Source organism: Eleginops maclovinus, chromosome 10 (assembly GCF_036324505.1).
Source record: "Eleginops maclovinus isolate JMC-PN-2008 ecotype Puerto Natales chromosome 10, JC_Emac_rtc_rv5, whole genome shotgun sequence".
NCBI classification, from domain to species: Eukaryota; Metazoa; Chordata; class Actinopteri; order Perciformes; family Eleginopidae; genus Eleginops; species Eleginops maclovinus.
In genome coordinates this window covers 7,711,855-7,731,609 of record NC_086358.1, presented here as the reverse complement: position 1 = coordinate 7,731,609, position 19,755 = coordinate 7,711,855, and the positions used below count along the sequence as shown (strand labels likewise).

General features: G+C 40.9%; 1 protein-coding gene across 1 annotated transcript in view; it reads left to right on the top strand.

Moving 5' to 3' along the window:
- Positions 1–19,668, top strand: part of svild (supervillin d) — a 45,801-nt gene extending 26,133 nt beyond the window's left edge. Inside the window, 26 exon segments of the mRNA XM_063892997.1 lie at positions 725–827; positions 2,050–2,648; positions 3,131–3,263; positions 7,559–7,594; positions 8,343–8,490; positions 9,126–9,209; positions 9,484–9,570; positions 9,801–9,984; positions 10,110–10,282; positions 11,219–11,380; positions 11,608–11,744; positions 11,887–12,034; positions 12,381–12,526; positions 12,779–12,833; positions 12,836–12,953; positions 13,146–13,281; positions 13,505–13,805; positions 14,121–14,275; positions 14,851–14,953; positions 15,097–15,304; positions 15,390–15,523; positions 16,068–16,223; positions 16,774–16,917; positions 17,273–17,385; positions 17,846–18,001; positions 18,337–19,668. Coding sequence (XP_063749067.1) covers positions 725–827; positions 2,050–2,648; positions 3,131–3,263; positions 7,559–7,594; positions 8,343–8,490; positions 9,126–9,209; positions 9,484–9,570; positions 9,801–9,984; positions 10,110–10,282; positions 11,219–11,380; positions 11,608–11,744; positions 11,887–12,034; positions 12,381–12,526; positions 12,779–12,833; positions 12,836–12,953; positions 13,146–13,281; positions 13,505–13,805; positions 14,121–14,275; positions 14,851–14,953; positions 15,097–15,304; positions 15,390–15,523; positions 16,068–16,223; positions 16,774–16,917; positions 17,273–17,385; positions 17,846–18,001; positions 18,337–18,423 — 4,006 coding nt within the window. The 3' untranslated portion in view covers positions 18,424–19,668.
- Positions 19,669–19,755: the final 87 nt, after the last annotated feature.

Here is a 19,755-nt window from a genome sequence, read left to right as displayed (position 1 = left end):
CTCCTGTTTGTTTTTGTTCACACAAAGTTTGAACTGACCCACTAAACTGCTTTCAGTTCCTACCAAAGTCAGAAGTGATATCAGGACATTTGATGCTTTGCAACTGAATGTTTTCAGCCAAACCAAACATTTTTGTAAACATAAATCAAGCTGACGACAAAAACAAAACTAATGTAGCAAAAAAGAATATATTGCAGAGAAGCGGGTCAAAAGCAAAAGTGAATGTGTCCGAGCCTCACTGCCTTCCAAAGGTCAAAAACACACATCAGATGAGATCATTTATAACCTGAGTTCAGTTTCTTTATCATTACGCTGCCCCACAGCCTACGTTAATTACAAAGTGCCATATCAGTGACTGGTTATTGATTTTTGGAGCGGCCTACGGGTTAGTGAAAATAAGAACGTCTGCAGAAAAAACTCCAACACGAGCTTCAGACATCGATTTAGTAACACTCAGTTGAGTGTGACTATTAACTACTGTGTTCTGTGTACATTTACAGAATACATATCTTAATTTATTTGATCCGAGTTATGAATTAATAGCATTAGGAAGATGTTATTGTGGCAGAACTGATTAATGACATTTCTTAGTTTGTGGTTGGATTTCACCTTGCAGCCAGCTCTTTCCACTTTGTAATGTCTGTCATTTTTACCTCAGATGTATGAAATATGTTTTTTTCTGTCTGTTTCCACCATCTTCGTCTGTTTTCCGCTCATATTTCAGCTTTTCAAAAACTGATAGGAGCAAGTTAATGGATGAAAAAGAGGCCCCAGATGACCCGTCAAGCAACGAGCAGCATGGAAACGCTTCCACTGAGGAAGAAAAGGTCAGTATTTTTTCAGTTTATGCATTACAACATTGTTTCCATAACTCAATACTCTGAAATATAAGAGCCACCTCTCTGGATTGTAATGTGAGGAGAAAAAAAAACAGATTTTTTCATCACTGCTGTGGCTCTGCATGGGAGCCAATTCCAAAATGCTTACTCACCTTTACTTGGCTCTCTTTTCCTCTGGGTCTGCTTTAGTTGAGCTTTAGAAGTTGACATGCAGACTGTAATTCATGTCACCAATGTACTGATGCAATACAAACAATCTCACACACACACACACACACACACACACACACACACACACACACACACACACACACACACACACTCAAACTCAAACTTGTTATACGCTCTGGTGTTTTTCATTTAAGAGGACCACCTGGTTAGCGTTGCACTTTCACAACCAGCTGGCTGCACGATTCGCCCGTCCTTCTCCTTCTCCTCCTGAATCAGCGTTCCCTCGTAAACTTTGACCTGTCAGTAGGACGTATGCTGTTGCTCCAGATGCTGTTTTATCGCCTCAGCAAAAGCATATTACAGTCAAGAGGGTGTGTTTACATGTGCCATTTCATGCTCCTCTGGCCTATCCAGTCAAAGTGTATTTAAAAAGGTATAATTAAAACAGTTGACCAGTGCTGTTCAATGATACTATAGCAAATGCAGTAAAAACAAAACAGCAATTTGCATTTAAAGATTACTCCTTTAAATTCTCTTCATGAGGACATCCTTAAAACTATGCATATTTAATGTATTTAGTCACACAATACAACTTACTGGACACAGCCTGTGTTTTCTGTTAGTCTTTCTTTAACAAACAAACATGAGTGACATCCCAAACAAGTCTTGCAGATTTATTGACCACAGCACAGCCTTCACAATCCTTCTTGACACATTGTTTATTTCTTTTGGTTTCACCCATTAATTCATGGATTTTCCCTTAATCCCATTTTATAATCACCATTGTTTCAGCTTTCTTTAGCGTTTACATTTTTTTATATAGTTCAATGAAAGCTGAAAAATACAGTTAATGTGTTAGAAAACAGAGAAAGAAAAGGGGTTTTCCAATGTGGAAACTGCAAATGAGCACTATTGGAAAATGTTCGTTCAGAGAGCTTCACACGCCACAATCCCAGACCACAGACTTTAATGGTTATTTCCAGTTTTTATTAATGTTATTGCTGGTAGTAAATAAAAGCTTTCTCCCTCTCTTCATCAGCCTTCCAGTCTCCTCTCCGACCAATCTCTCCCTCTCAGTAAGAACCGAGACGCCTCCCCCCCTCCCTCTCCTCCCTGCCAGCCATCCTCTCTGCAGCGCCAGGACTCCGGACCTCGGGGCATCAAGGGAATCCTGAAGAAAAGCCGCTCCACCAGCGTGGAATCGGACCACAGCGAGGGATCGGCGGCGGATAGCGCACCAGCCCGACAAAGCAGTGTCACCCTCACCCACCCCGAGAGCGAGGAGGAGGAGGAAGAGGAGGTGGAGGAGGAGGAAGAGGAGGTGGAGGAAGAAGAAGAAGAAGAAGAAGAAGAGGAAGAGGAGATAGAGGAGGAGATAGAGGAAGAGGTCAACGGGGAAAATGACAGAGAAGATGAGTCATTTACAGATGACATCACAGACGGAGGGTGCTTCAGCAGCGACAGACAGCAGGCGGAGGGGAGCAGTGGCAGTGGGGGGAGCTTTGAGGAGATGCAGAGCTTTGAGGAGATGCGGAGTCCGTCGCCCATCGAGAGCCTGGAGGCGTCCACAGTGTCGGAGGATGCTGAGGAGCTGGAGAGCAGTCTGGACGGAAGCCATAGCGGTTCACTCAAACAGAGGTCAATGGATGCACACAACCACAGCATGCATTAATCCGATCAAGGATGAGGCCTAGATGGGCACATGTGTGTCCATGCAAAGAAAAATTAATATAAAAATAAATAAAATATAATTAAAGCACGCAAAAAATAACTATGAACCCGTGACTAAGTTATATACAAAAATAAAAGTCAGGGAGTAAAAGTCTAAAAAAAACATATCACCTTCAACATTAGTAACAAATAAATATATACAATGAAGTTTATGCAAATAAATGAGAGTCAAAGTAACAACTTTTTAATTGAACACTAGGAAAGAGTGACTTAATTCTCTGCTCAGAAAGCCATTACTCCACTATATTTTTGAAAAGCAAATTGTTGTTTACTGACATATTAATGCTCCAAATGCACTACATAGAAACCTTCATGGCTCTTCAAAATGCATAGTGGATGTATGTTCGACTATGTTTTTTAATGGGGGAAAACAAATGTGTCTTTTTCAGACTGGCGGAGTTCACCGGCGAAGGAGAGAAGAGGGATAGAGTGAAGAAGCCCAAGGCATCCGACCGGATCCAAACAAAACTGTCTGATCGCTTCGGCCAGCTCCAAGATGCTGAAAACGCCTGGAAGAAAAAGGTAGGTTTTTAATCGAGCAAGCCTTGTTGTTTTGTGTGTGTCATTGGGTTTAGTATTTGGTCAGTGAGCAGGTTTGGGGAGGGTAAATGGGCAGGAACTAGTAACTACTGCCACATGTCGAGGCTTCCTCTCAGCTTTGTGTGCAGGGAAAGAAGGATTTGGCTGCGGACACAATTCTTCCTCTGCTGAATCAGCTTATTTCCCCTGAATTGCTGCCAAAAGGGTGTGAGGTTAAGAGGGCTTGGGGTTGCAGCAGATTTGGGAGTGGTGACGCCAAAGCCCAGAGATCCAGGGCTTAACTGGCCTCGGAAAGAGAAAGAGAGACAAGCCCCTTGCCCTTGTGAAAATAAAATCCAACACCATGACCAAACACCTGAAACCTTACGAGCTAAAGTCCGCTTCCCTTTGTTGGTTTTTGTACGCTCCTCTCTTCTCCTGCTCTCAAGAGTTCAAAAATAATTCCCTCCATAAGCGAGCTGTTATGTTCTTTATAGACTTTCCTGTCTCCGAAAATATAAACATCCAGGTTACACAGGCCAGCGTGGAGGGTTTAATGTTTAACACATGCTAAGATAACTGATGTGTTTTGGAAGTGGTGATACAAGTGCACGCTGTTTACCTATGCAAACAAAACCACGTTTTTAAAGAGGAAAAACAACCCTGCTCTCTGTGATAATAACCATTTCACAGACCGAGAAAGAATTCAACGACAGCAGTGGAAAAAAACTCTACGAGGACACATGGAAATCCTTAAATTGGACACTGAAATTAAAGTGATGTCATGTTAACTCAAATGGACCATCTCCTGGCAGGCTGTCTGTCCAAATCAAGGATCCTCCAGGGGGATTTCTGGTGTTTGGCTCATCCTTCATCCGTAGGAGAACAAAAAAAAAGAGAAGTAAATCCACTCTCCAGTCTGGAAAAGCTACTTAATAAGTATGTACAGCCAGCCAAAAACTTGAGCTAATCCCCCAATCAATTAAACACTAACAACTGATGTCATTTTGTATTTGTGTGGTCTGTCTTCATTATGATAAGTCCTAACAAAGTCCCTGAGAATGAATGGCACTAAAATGGCATCATCAACACGAGAGGGAGTCCAAAACGTCTGCGGGTTTCTTCCTTTAAGTCTGTCTGAGGTTACTGCCTGTGAATGTCTCTAAGACCTGCTGTGGGGACTGACATCAGATGTAGATAATACATGGTTTGGCTAAATAATTGGCTTTGACGCCGTGTCGGCATTAGCTATAGGGCATTGCTAGCATGTGACCGTTCTTGTTACATTTCTGCGTCTCTCTTGAGGAAAGGCCATTGGGTTTTTTTTAATGTTTCGGCATGTGATTTTTATCGTATACACTGCCAATCCGGAGCAGATGTTGTTGCTCTTTGGTTGATATGTGGGGGACCAGGGAACGCAACATGCATGGTACACAGCATGGTCATCTTCAACCAGCTCCAGATGTTTCCTGTTAAGCCTGCTGAGCTGTTCTCTGTGCCGCAGCTGTGTTGTAAAGTGAGGCCTTGTTGTAAATTAAATTTAAAGGGGGGCATGTCTTCTCCTGAATAATGACTGTTATGATAAGCTACATTGACTGTTTGCAGCAAGTCAGTATTAATTGCAAACTGAATCAAGATTTTAAAAGAGAAAATTGCAGCTTTGTTATTCTAAATTCAGTTTTGCCAGTAAAGCAAACTAAGTGAACTTTCCACACGGACGTTAAATTAATATTTTGATATCTACAATTTACTTTGAGGTCCCACAGGATTTTGTAAATATCTTGGTGTGTTCCAGTGATGATTTAATAAAGGCTAGTCTGATTTGATACATTAAGACTATTGATTGTTTGGAAATTGTCCCTAGTGTGTTGATTCCCAGAAATGTTTTAGAGATAATCCACTAAGGAGTGAGTGGGTTGATAAAAGGCTCTTTGTGTAAGAGATGTACAAACTCAAGCTAATATCTTCAAGAAATCAACCATTTCTGGGTTAAATCCACTGACAGTTTTACCAATGAGGTTTGTTTCTTACCCTGCTTTGCTTTTCATATATTCCCCTCTGCATGCACTGTTATGAACAGTCTATTCCCCTTTTCCTTTCTCTTCCATCCTCCCAAACTGGCCAGGCTTTTAATGCTCTTAAAAAGTCTTCCATGCCTAAACCCACTCTCTCCAGCTGTAGCAGTTTAATGTTGCCCTGCTTTGCTTTTTCGCCTCCAAGCCCCTGTGATAATTTCCCTTTCTTCTCCTGCTATTTCTCCTCCCTTCTTTCCAGTTTTCCTTTGTTCTCACCTGCGGACTCTACCCCTTTCTTTGTCTTTGCCACCCGCCTGTCAACCTTTCCTCTTCAGGTGAGTGTGTGTGAATACACATGTGCTATATTCGCCTCTTTGCACGAACATGTTTTGCTCGTATTGCTCTACCTGTGCTCTGGACAACCTCTCACACACTGAGAAACACCAGCGAGAAATCTGAGTTGTCAACACACTTGCTTTTTCGGTACTTGAATGTGGTCTGCTGGCCCTCAGTTGGTCCATATCTGTGTCAGTGGTTTATGCGAGATGCTGGCTGCACTGTACAGTAAGGCAAGGCTGAGAAAAATGGTTTCCTGTGGGGGCTTTGAGGCCCTGGCCCTTTCCTCGCCTCCCATTCTCTCTAGGGTCCTGTCAGGCCAAGGTATTTCCCCTCTCTGATCCACTCCAGAGACCGACTGCTGGCTGCACTGAGAACGCTTTAGGACTGCGTGAGATAATGGGTATTGTCGTTCATGTGCCCCAGCGTTGCACTGACAGACTGCAAGTGATGTAGTGCACACTAAATTAGGAGTGGCATTTCTGAGCAATAATAGTTTAAAGGTACAAGAGACAGGATTTTCCCATAAAGGCGTGCAGAAACCACTCAATATGTCATATTGTTTCATTTTAAGAAGTCAGCGTGAGTTCACTTTGATGTTCAGCCCTAATGTGTCGTCTGTGTGTGCATGCCAGTGTGATTAAATGCATCTCTTTGAACCTTTGTCTCGTGTCACGCTAATATTTGACCACGCCATGCAACATGTTTGACATTAAAGTACAAAGTGTGTGTGCACTGCTGAGTGAGAGCGACAGAAAAAAAAGAAAGGGGGATGGGCGGGGTGGGTGTTATGTGTTTTGATTGTGGGGAAGATGTGTGAGGGGAACATTGTTTTGTGACCACATGTCTGCTTGGATATTGTGGCATGTGTAACATTAAGTCAGGACAAATGGCTCATAGAATTACTCAGACTTGTTATTTGATATTTACTAGATGTTTGATGAATGGCGGTTTAATTTCCTCTTCCTTCTTTGCCAGGATGTCAAAAATGATTGGTGAAACGGGGATGCAAATTCTTGCTGAGGGACATTTCAACAGATAACATATATTTTGTCTGACACAGGAGGACTGTGTGAGGATTACACTTTTGACCCCTCCTGTCACAGAGTCGTTTTATGGGAAACAGTCTGTATATGAATTTTAAAGAGCATGCAGGAGTGGCTATTTTTTGTGTCGTTTTGCAACCTTTTTTCTAATTATTATATATTTTATTTAAACATAATGGATGGTGGAAGTCTACATTGAATAAATCCTTAACTCAAATTAGCCTTTGGAAATAATAAACTGTAATGTGTTTATAATTTAGGCAATCAATCATTAGTAAGATTTATTTTTGCGCTATGGAGATCTGTCTTTGGGTGAGAGACAGAGTAAACCCAGGAGGAAATCTTGAATAAAATCAGCGGGAAATTGAACTTTCTGTTGTTAGCAAGGGACAATTACTTTTAGCTGTTAATACAACTAGAAATTCTTGTTAGTTGGAGCTAAAAATCATGAAATGCGTAAGCTAACCTAATAAGTAGGCTGTTCCTTTTCTTATAAGTTATTATGATAATGATTGGTACACATTTATCTTGCAGAAAACGAATGCATTTCCGGAGGTTAATTTAAAGAAACAGCGTTTAAAATTGGTCAGACTTCTGATCACCATGAGACATTTTTCGTGCCGCCTATGTTTTAATTTCAACAACAGTTTGATGACATCAGTGTGGCTGCAGTTCACCACTTAACGTCTTTTTGAACTCTGAATCTGCTGACATCTGTGACTGTTTAGAGTTGACGCTTCAGAGCTTACCGTGCAGATGATGGTGTGAAATACAAAATGACAGTCAGCAGTTCACACAGATCATCTTTCATCCTCAAAAGAAATTCCTCTATGACCGTAACAAGATGTTGAGTTTTGGTAATCCTGATCATTTGTTTGTCATTTACTTTCTTCTCCTGCAGAAAACACGGCCCTGCTGTGAAGCCGAACAGGCAAAAGTACTTCAAAGACTATTGAATATTATCAAAAATACATGCGGACACTGACCATGTTGCATAATAACTTTGATGATCTGCTTGGACTTAATTATCTGTGGGTTTCTCCTGTCTTTTGTCTGTTTGTAACTACCTGCAGAAGGGACTCATTTTACATTACATTTAGTGGATTGCTCATTATTTGAGAAGGAGTATGGGTTGGCAGCCAGTTTAAAAAAAAAAACTGAAGCAGGGCCATAAAACGCTTGAAATATTCCAGAGTGGAATATCATTAATTACTATAAAACAGCTCAGGGGTGCAGTGGGAGCCGAGGTGCAGTAAAAACGCTGCTAATTCAGTTTTAATGGTGGAGTTCAGGTGCAAAAATGGCAGCAGGAGTAAATCACATAAGGAAAGCTCTAATGAACAGCAGCAATTTGAAGGTCCTGGTACACTGTTGGTGTTTTATTGTCAGGGCTCTACATTCTTCATGTTTTCTTTGGGAAAATCAAGTATGAAATAACACAGTAAGTCGTTTGGGGGTAGTTGATTTTGGCAATAGCCACACTTCCCCAAGAAATCAATCAGAATCAGGCTGGGATCTGTCATAATTCCCCCTTAAATTAATTTCTGGTGGCTTCTCTGTCTTACTCCGCCTCATGATGACTCCATTGTGTCTTCATAACTGTCTGAAATAAATTAACAGTAAAGTGCGTGACCTCAAATCTTCATCCTGAATCTAAAATTGTGTTTGAATAAATGTTCCCACAGAAGTCCAGTGTAGATCTGGGGCCCAAGGTGTCACTGGCAGACAGGATGAAGGTCCTGAAAGACAAAGAGGAGCAGTGGAAGAGCAGAGGCAAAGGAGCAGCCAACGACTCCGTCCAGTTCACTGTGGCCGGACGCATGGCCAAGAGAGGTAACTGCAGCGAGCTTATTGTTCTACTGTAGGAGGCCGAGCCAATCGTGCAAACTCTCTGTGACCTCTGCATTCTTTCAGGTGTTTTTCAGGTCATACAGTTGGCTCAACAATGCAATATGTTTGTTTTATATTACACACATACAAAAAGATAATGGAAAGTTGACATAACCATATCCTCCTCAAAAAACAACCGCTAATTAAACAATGTGATTTTTGTAAAAATGCCAAACAGCCCCCTAAAAAATGGCATATAAACTGAATAACAATTTTGCAGTGTCTAATGTATTCCCTCAGCCCACAGTGATTTACACAAAGAACATTAGGCAGAGTATAAAAGGATATATTGCTAATTAGATCATTTATGTTTTACCAATTTAGATGAAAATGTAAATTTTCTACGGCAAAATGTCTTTAAATAAAAATAGATCTTAGTTTGTCCTTCTCATACTTTGAAGAAAATGTAATATTCAGTTTAATGTTGTATAAAACTTGGAATATATATCCGTGTATTTTTCCTATTATTTTCTGGCTATTTTAGACAGAACAATAAATCAAGAAATACTTTACAATTGTATTAATAATGTCAATATTTTGTAATTGCAGCCCTAATTTCCCCTTTTGTCTTCCTCCAGGACTTGTGACAGACACCGGAAAGGATGAGTCGCCTCTTATTGCCCTCAAGAAATCTAACGCCACGCCTGTCAAGCCGCTTGAAGGTCAGTCAGCCAGCGTGTGAATCATTTAGTTAATCAGTAAAGGAATTAACCCGGTGCGTCTATTAATGCAGCAGATGTTCTGAATATTTAAAGCATATTTATAGTCGTGGCCATGTGTATCATAAGGTGCAGATGACACAGAATGAATTTAAATGTCGGTAGTAGTTTTAAAAGCATTTAATGCCTTTTATATAAAACAGTCTTAATGCCAGATATTGATATTTTATTGAAAGACGGAGTGTATTCAGCCTTTGGTTCTCTTTTTGTCTCACAGAAATCTCCAGTCGAACAGATGTCAAGGTGGAAGGAGACAAAAGGCTCGACAAGCTTGAGTCTTTCCTCGATAAGCTCCACAATAAAGGTACCCTCTTTCTTTCACATGAGAAAATGGTTTATCACACATGGTATTTGTAGGTAAACACAAATCTAAACTCTCCTTAACTGCCACATATCTATAGTGTATATTGAACATTACAGATCCGACACATGTTTTGTATGTCAATTCACAAAAATCCTCATTAGCGAATAGCAAGAGAACAGTTCTGTATAACAGTTTCTTTTCCTTGTGTCCTGTCATGGTGGGGGGGTCAGGCGTGAGCAAAAACAAGACATCCACCGTGGAGGTGACGGCAGAGACGGAGAAAGAAGTGATGACTCTGGACGATGACGAGACATTCGGCAACTTTTACAAAACTGTCTCACCGTCGTCCCGCCATGATTCCAGTATGGTTTTAACAGAGGAGGACTTAAAAGAGATCCAGCCCAATACCCCAAAGTTAGTATTTATATAATATTATTTCTGACCGTTTAAGTGACTTATGAGGTCCTATTTTTCCTCTAACGTAAATGGCCTACATTAAAACGGACCACTGTTTTGTGTTTTGTGTTGTATGTTCTCAGGCTCACTTCAGCCGTTGCAGAACACAAGCGAGCGGTTCGCCCCGCCAGGAGGAACCAGGGCTCCAGGAACCCTCTGCGGGCCCTGGCTGCTCGCAACGACATCCGGCAGGTGTACACCGAGCAGAGGCTCAACGTCGCCTCCCTGGAGACCAAAAGGATCCAAGTGGAGAGGAGTAAGACTGCTCAAAGTTACCAAAGTGATACTGAGATTCTCCCCATAGCTAGGATAAAGTTTCCGATTTGGCAACAACAAATGTTTAATCTACAACAAAACTGCGTGGTATTATGCCGCTACAAAGATATGTTGTGTTAATAATAAACTGACACGGTCACGGTGACCTTTAGGGGTTTCTGTGGGTCGCAGTGTGCTCTACTGGTGTCTGAAACTTAATTAATAATAAGAGATAAGAGATTACCATTTTAATACTGGTATAGAATCTCATAAAAGCCAACAAATAGAAAACAACTTCAATTTCCCAGAAAAAAAAATGACTTTCCTTCTTTTTAATAATAGTTTTGTTTTTTTTACTTATTATGTCACATACGAATCGCAATATTCGCTTTTGAGACACCAAAAGTAACGTTGCAGTGGCTACACATTTAATAAAGACACATTTATAAACAAAACATGAATGAATAACTTCATCTCCTGTCCAACTCCTTACAAATAAAATGTGCACTTCCCTAAACACAGCTGTTTAATTTGTTTATTATCTGTAAACACACTGCATGAAAGCTAAAGTTGAAATTAGAGGTCAATAAGTTGTACTTCATGACTAAAGCTGTTCTGAAACTGGATGCAGCTGTTCTTAATTATCTAATGCATATATTCCTCTTTATGAATCCTGTTAACGGACTAATCTAACCTCAGTGACCTTTTCAAAATATAGAAAAGGAAGTAGGATCTGCAGCCGTGTGTAGGCCGCTAAGTATAGCTCGCATGAAACAGAAATGTGAAAATATCTCTCATGATCTATGATATAAACCTGATCCTGGTCTTTATTTGTTATAATTAGAGAGTAGATCAGGGAATACCTACTGTATGGTCAGTGTGTCAACTCAACTGTGTTCATGTCTAATATCACTGGTCCTCTCCTTCTCTCTTAAAGTGGCAAAGCACTCCAAAACTAATCTCGCTGATGTGGCCTTGGCGGGTCTCGCCAGTAAGGAGAACTTCCGCAAGATTAACCTGCGCAGCGTGAAGTCCACCGATGTTGTGACCAACAACAGCACGCTGCCTTTCAACAAGCTCATGCTCATTCGCATCAAAGGTCAGAAACTCAAGAACGTGAACTGTGTTTTCTGTAAACACGTGTATGTATGGGTATCTATAGTCGGTAGCAATTTATAAAAGCAACGAGTGCTTCCTCAAGGATGTACAGTTAATGAACCACAAAAAAAGGATGTTCAATACCAGATCTTTATCAGTGATGTATGTTTCAGATTAAGACTGCTGAAGTGAAAGTATAAACTGCTCTGTTCCGCTCATTGTCTGCAGGCCGGAGGCACATCCAGGTGCGCCTGGTGGAGCCCACAGCCCACTCTCTGAACAGCGGCGACTGCTTCCTCCTCATCACGCCAAAACACTGCTACATGTGGAGTGGAGAGTTTGCCAACGTCATTGAGAAAGCTAAGGTAGAGAGAAATGAAGAACCAGCTTTGGATTTGAATGTTTTGATAATTGTTGACAATACCAAAGAGATTTGAAGCTTCGTTCTAACGTTGACCTTCAAATTACTAATCAACATGCACTGTACCATATGTATTCTGTGACCAGGCGTCGGAGATGGCAGCGTTTGTTCAGGCGAAGAGGGACCTCGGGTGTAAGGCCTCCCAGGTGACGGTGCTGGAGGAGGGCATCAACACGGACAGCAGATGGGCCAAAGAGTTCTGGACCCTGCTGGGAGGACAGACCTCGTACAGAGGTTCATAAAAACACATCATCTAACACAAGCTTTTAAACTACTGGGTATATTTCACATCTTCATTTCCTTTCCAAAACTTTCCACAGATAAACAAATCAGACATCTTTGTTTTGCATTTTAGGTAAACACACATTACCTCTTGGTTCATACTCTTCCCAGTTGTAATATCTTTTGGAAACAGTAAAAATAAAAGTGCAGTTTTCATGACTTCATGACAGCCTTTGTTTTCATGTCACATTTCTATAAGATAAAATAAACCTTTTTTGAGATTTGTTGTTTTCCTCAAAAACACCTGGTGCCCTACACACCTGCTAACCCTGCTTTTTGTGCTGTGTGTGTTTTATAGGCGCAGGGGAGCCAGAGGAGGACGAGCTGTATGAGACCGGAGTGTTGGACTCTAATGGGGTGTACAGACTCCTGGGAGACAAACTGGTTCCTCATGAAGAAGCCTGGGCCTCCATCCCGAGTGTCTCCTTGTTGGACTCTAAAGAGGTAACGCAGCTACTATATAGAATAATAATGACCTTATATATGTTACAATGGAACAATTTTGATCCATTTTAAACCTTTTAAAAACCGGGACTGGCATATAAAGTATGAAAAGTGATGCTATTCAAACTTTGAAAAGAATCCATAATACTCCAGACAGACATTTCAGTCCACACTGTTTTGTTATTTAGCATGCTGTAATTAACTGCAATCCATCTTCCCCCTCCTCCAACTGCTGCCAACATCCTACCACAGGTCTTGGTGTTTGATTTTGGCAGTGAAGTGTATGTGTGGCACGGGAAAGACGTGCCTTGGGTGACAGAAAAGTCGCTGTGAAACTGGGCAAACAGCTTTACGGCGGCAGCTACGACTACAGCAGCTGCAGAGTTAACCCTTTGGACGCCTCCTGCTTGAATACAGATGTGCCTGAGTGAGTATCACGTGCTAATACTACCACCGTTTATTGCTGTTAACACATGTGTAAAAATATCAGTGTTGCACTTTCTGCATGCACAAGGCGAGTTAAACTACTGGTTGTGTTATTGTAGCCCCTAGTGGTTTCATTTTGCCAGTACAACTGTGCACAGGATTTATTTATTCTTCTTGTATATTTGATTTCCAGACAGGGGGAGGGTCGCCCGAGCTGGGCTCTGTTTGGCCGGCTGTCAGAGCACAATGAGACGTCGCTGTTCAGAGAGAAGTTCCTGGACTGGGCCGAGAGGAAGAAGGAGGAAGCTGCTCAAGCAGAGGAAATCAAGGTAGATGAGATAAGACTCAGGAAGTGTTCATTTATTTATTTAGCAATGACTCAATGTTTGTGTTTTACATCATTCAGTAAATAAATCGAATGTGCTTGTTTGCCTGTTGACTGTCTTTATTAAAGGAAGTAAGAAGAAACGCTGCTTCTATTGCCCTTTCATTCTTGAATATCCTGACCAAAGTAAGCACATTTAAAACTTGCAATGTTCCTTCTCTTGTCAGAGCCCAGTCCACGCCATTGATCGCCCCACACTCGACCTGGAGCTGCAGCCATGTGACGCCAAGGCCCTGCTGGACAACGAGCCGGCCTCTGTGAAGACCGTTCTGGAGGGGGTGAACGTGCAGCGGGGCCACGGCCTGGTCAGAGCGGATGACGGGAGGCAGGCGGAGCTGGCTACAATAGCTGTAGATTCCTGGCACATCAAAGAGCACGGCGAGGAGGAACTGCCTGAAGAGAGCCTGGGCCAACTGCACGAAGGCGACACCTACATCATCCGCTGGAAATACTCCATCACCACTCTGGGTGAGTCATGTCTTTGGCACAGAGGTAGCCTGAAGAATAAACAGTGGAGTAGGGAAAGAGGAGGTTTAAATATCATGACAAAGTGGTAAGACCTGGGAGAAGATTAATGGCATTAGTATCTGCCCGACTTCACTCGTTAGTTTTAATGGATTGCAACTGAAAAGAAAAAACGTGTGAGGCAAAAGTAGTGTGTTAACAATGTTTGACAGGAGAAGAGGCTATAGTGTTACATTTCAGGGTTACAGCTGTCCAGAAGTGAAAGAAGAAGTCCTTAATTTATCCACTTTGGTTTTGTTTTGTCCGTTATTTTCTCAGTGGGAAAGCGGCAGAAGCCCGGGGAGCTTAGTGCCGGCGCTCCTGGGAGAGAGAGGACTGCTTGTTTTTTCTGGCAAGGCAGTAAGTCCAGCGTCAGTGAGAAGGGAACCTCGGCTCTAATGACGGTGGAGCTGGGCAGCCACAGAGGATCACAAGTGGGTATCAGTTCATCACACCCACACACATCCAATGAAATCTATTCTCTTCTTCATGATAAGTATCCAAATAGAACTATGAATTAGCCAGTTTTTCGAGGACTCTTATGATAACAACTTCTACTGGAGGATATATTGCTTCTGAAATAATTGCGATAAACAACATTTATTGCAATTTAAGATTTTAATGGCCCCTTTTTAAATGATAATTAAGTACAATACAATTGAAAGTACACATTTACAAAGAGCAATAAACTTCTAATTCTTAATAATTAGAAATACAAATATAGAAAATATCTAAATAAATAGAACATAATTAAATAACGCCCAATAATCAAAACGATAAGTAGATTATTTGGCCCTCTTAACAAAAATGTCAGTCCCAATGTCTTCCTAAACACACAACAACAACAACTCGTAAATACATTTAAACAGAATAAACAATATTGAAGTCAGCAAATATCGTCAATAAGGTTATTATCAGGCCTTTTATAAACAGAATATGAACACAGGAACGTTGTAAATAGGGAAAGTGTGTTGTTCTTCATCTGTTTTTTGGCTGATTTGTTCTCCAGGTGTTGGTGAGTGCAGGAAAAGAGCCTCCGTGCTTCCTCCAGCTCTTCCAGGGCGGTTTGATCATCCACAAGGGCAGTAGAGATAACAGTGCCAACAACACAGGTAGATGCACTATATTACTGCTGGTTTTTTGTATAGGCTTTGGATCCTTGTCTATAAATACTGTTGGATATACTTTAATTTGAAATAAACACAGTGAATTATTTTGGCATTAATGCTTCTACAAATGTGGTTCATCTCTCCAGGCGCATGGAGGTTGTTCTGTGTCCGTGGTGAGGCGGAGGTGGAGGCGTCGCTGGTGGAGGTGGATTGCCAGCGTGCCAGTCTGCGCTCTCGTGCTAGCCTGGTGCTTCTTAACGCCCAGAAAGCCGTTCTCTTCTTGTGGCACGGCTGCAAAGCACATGCTGGTGCCAGGCAGGTGGCCAAAAGAGCTGCAGACAAACTCACGCAGAGGTAAGGGAACGAGCAGATGGACATTAATGTGTTGAGTAGATGGACATGTGTGGGCTGACAATGTTTCGGTGTTCGTGTCTTCTAGGTGTCCCTCAGAGTTAGGTCTGAGCAGCACCAGCAGTGTAAAGGTGGAGGAGGTGGAGGAAGGGTCTGAGCCTGCTGAGTTTGTGAAGGCTCTGGGCCCGCTGGACAAGAAGGCCTACGACTGTATGCTGCAAGGTAAATCCTCACATCTCTATACTATGCCTTGTGACTTACATTTCTCAGTCTGGTATATGTCAAAGATTAGCAACAACATTGATTTTGATGCATGTCCTCTCACACATAATACAGCAGCAATCCCCCCTAGTGGAAATGTTAAGAATTGCATTTATTTTACACTTAAAACAATGGCTCAATCTGGTAGAAGATTGAATTGAAGAGCCTGGGGGGCGCTAGATCAAATATCTGATATCCTTTTTATATATTTTTGTATTTTTTTAATAAATAATGCAGTTATTGTCATGGGATCGAAAACAGAGTTCTTAATGGATTTTAATGGGGACATTCTTGTCCTTAAGGCCCTGAGTATCTGTATTTCTCTTACATTATTTCATTTGGACTTATTTTGAGGCTGGCCCAAATGATTGAACATGGGCAAAAAGGCAGAGGCAAAAACCATGATGTTACTTAGTAGCGGAAATAAATTGAGAGAAAGAGCACAGCTTGTGTTCAGCGTGTGAGCTGATGTGATGAGATCTGTGTGTGTGTGTGTTGTCATCAGATCCAGGGAAATACAACTACACACCGCGTCTGTTCCGTCTCAGCGCCAGCTCCGGGGTGTTCGAAGGGGAGGAGCGTCTGTACCCAGCCAGGGTGTCAGAGGGAGTTATGGCGATGCCCTTCCTGCAGGAGAACCTCTACTCTGCACAACAGCCAGGTACCACACATCTGGAACAATGTTATTTTCCAGTGAATTATGTGTTGATCATTTGTTGTATTTGGTGTGAAAAAAAAGGTCAAATAGCCAGCTGCAGTCTATTAAGTCGAAAGGAAATGTATCTGTAAAATGTGTTCTGTCCTTGCCTGAAAAAGAGGACCACTTAAATAAATGTATCAACGAGCAACTGTATTAATTTACTCAAATAAAAGTGTCTTAGCTTAGTTATCAGTGGCTTGATTGTGAGTCATTGATCACGAAAAATACAGTGTTAATTCGGTTCTTGTTAAAGTGTCCCTTAATATGAATCAGATATTCTTTTCAAAGAATGTCTTTGTAGCACAAAAGTAAAACCACAAAAGCATTCAGTTACACACCCATCCCTGTGTGCACCTTGAAAACTAAACAATAAGGTGCTGGTTTTTGAAAGAGCCTTTCACCGGCGGCGCTGTTGATGGATGTGTTTCATTGTCAGCCTAACAATACCTGGTCTATAATACCTCTGAGTGTTGCTGGATGTTCATGTCAGTGCTCTGCCTCCCTTCTCCAGCCCTGTTTCTGCTGGATAACCGTATGGAGGTTTACCTGTGGCAGGGCTGGCAGCCTGATGACACCCAGTGTACCGGCTCTGCGAAAATGCGCTGGAACAGTGAGAGGAAGTGTGCCATGGAGACTGTGCTGCAGTACTGCAAAGGTCAGAGGTCACAGACACACACTGTAGCTTAAATGTCTGGGGTCTGTTTCGAAGCCACATACTATACACAAGTAGATTAGCAAGAACTTCTAAGTAAGTAGTTTTTAATATACAAGCATTACATACAGATTGAGTTTGTATGCATTATGTTAACAGGAGTTTCCAAACATAGCCTGGATCTACAATAATTGATCAGGACATTTTTAGCAGCCAAACACTTCCCTGAGAAGTCTAAAAAAACAAAAAAAAAACCAATCGCTTTTGTTGTCCCCACTTGTGTCCCCCCCCACAGTTTATGAATTATGAAATGCAAAGCATGTTTTACTCATCTCCTACACTGTGTTATGATTTACAGAGAAGAACCCTCGGCGCCCCCCTCAGGCATATCTGGTCCTAGCAGGCAGTGAACCTCTCACCTTCAGCAACATCTTCCCATACTGGGAGAAGGACACCAGTATCACTTCAAAGGTGGGTTGCTTGAGCTTCATGTAGTTGACGCAAGAATCCAAATAATCTCACTCAACCAGATCTGTTTTGTTCAAAAGCCAGCCCCCAGCTATTTCTATTTATAGCTGGCAGTAAAGATGCCTTATGGATTTTTTATCTGCTAAATTATATTTATCAGTTCTTTAAACCTGAATTATGACTTGCCTGCTCTGTTTTGCTGCCTTTTGTTAAACCCTTTTAGACATGGGTTTTAAAAAGTGCTTTATACATAACAAGTATTATTATAACATCACATAGTTTTAAATAAAAGGTTAAAGAGTGTAGTGTTACATTATCTTTCTTGCAGTAATTATCAGTTTGGACACATGTTTATATTTTTGAAAGCTATTATTTAGGATGTATAACCATAGCTTTAAAAAAAAAATGGAGAATGACTCCATTTTGCAGTTATTTACCTGTTTTTAATTATCTGCGTTTGCAGACTGAGGGCTCCAAGAACAAGGTTATGTTGGTAAAGGAGGCGCTGTCTCGGCTCAGTAAGCTGCAGTACTCCATCGAGGAGCTGACCGGGAAGCAGTTACCAGAGGGAGTGGACCCTCTGCGCCTGGAGGACTACCTCTCCGACCAGGACTTCAAGGTAAGGCACTTAGCTGCTCTCAAAAAGGATTGTAAAAAGCTTCAAGTTTATATATTTTAAGGTCAGATTCTTTTATGAGCAGGTAAATATCCCTTGTATGGGAGTTTGGTTTTGCTACAGGAAAAAAAAGTAGCTTAAATGTTGAAATTAATGATCAGTCAGTCATGTGTGTCCTATTTGCATCTTACAGCAAATATACAGATTTAAAAGTGCGAAATATTTTAAAGATACTGTAAGATGCATATACAGTAAATAGCACTTAGACAAACATAGTATGTATTATTGTATTAGGCCTTAATGTCGCCTTTTTGTCCTCTCACTCTGATGTCTTGCAGACCCTTCTTGAGATGAGTCGAGTTGAGTTCAACGCTCTGCCAAACTGGAAGCAAAAGAACCTGAAGAAAAGCAAGGGCCTGTTTTAAAACAAATGTTTTTGTACACTCGCTGCCTGTTTCTTCATTTTCTCAGAAGCTTTTTCTATCTTTTTTTATTCCAAGAAGAAAAATGATGTCCTCATTTTGTAAAGGATAAAGAAAAAGCAAATGTACAATTTTGTTCAAATGTTGATCTATTTTTAATACCAATGCCATTTTTTCTTGTTTTGTCACTAAAATATTTTAGCCGATCATTATGTGCAATTGTTAATCTTTTTGATGGCAAGATGTTTTTCCTTGTATGGTAAAAATAGTTACCCTTGCATTATAAATATGTAATATACTATAAAGCAATGTGTTTTATGTGACACTAGGAGGTGTCGATTTTCATGTGAGAATGTGTTTGCCTGTTGTTATAAAACTGAGGGAGTTATTCATTGATTTTCATATTTCACAGAGAAAGGCAGCTCTGTAATAGTATCAAATTGTTCGGCAAAAATGTCCTCACTTAGAGGATGACAAACAAAACAAATCAAAGCTCAGAGAACAATCCCTATGATTTGGGAATATTTGAAAGAAACTTGCTGATTGAAAACCAAGATTGTATTCAATTGACTTGTATAATTGAAATTGAAAATATTTTCTGTTGTCGTACATGTGTAAGGAGGAGTAACATCCAAAATCCCAGAGAAAATCTTAACAAAATGAACTGAAATTGTTTTTTATTGATGCTACAGACCATAAGCATCTCTAAACTCAACCATAAACATTTTTCAAGTTTGATACTGAATACTTCCTGGATCTCATGAATGACTGTGTTCCAGTGATGGCAGCCCTTTGAACTACTTGTTGGGGACCAAATTGAATCCGTTTGTCTCGTTATACATGTTTCTGTTTTTCTATGTGTGTCTGAATGTGTACATGTGCAACTTTAAAAGTATTAAGTGTCGGGTATGTAAGAGAGAGTATCATGCAGTATAAACTGCCATTATAGCTGTAGCTGACACCACAAATGAATACTGCAAATGTGATGTCACGGTATGTTGTGTAAACCATACTGTCAATATGATTGCCTGTAATGTCTGAATTAGAACATTTTCTGCATGACGTTCACAAAAAAAGATTTATCTCAGAATATGTGTTATTTTTTCGTGACGTGTAAGATCTGCATTACATGTGGAGAAAGCTTCCAGGCCACTTTTTATTTCATGGCACATAACAATAAACATTGGTGGTAGGAAAAGAGATATTAATGCTCAAGACTCCCTTTTAAATAAAGTATTTTTAAAATGGGTTTGTTATGATTGTATTTTAAAAAGCACGAACAAACACAATCTTTTGGTCTTTTCACTGAAGACATGTGGTAGTGGGAGTTGCACA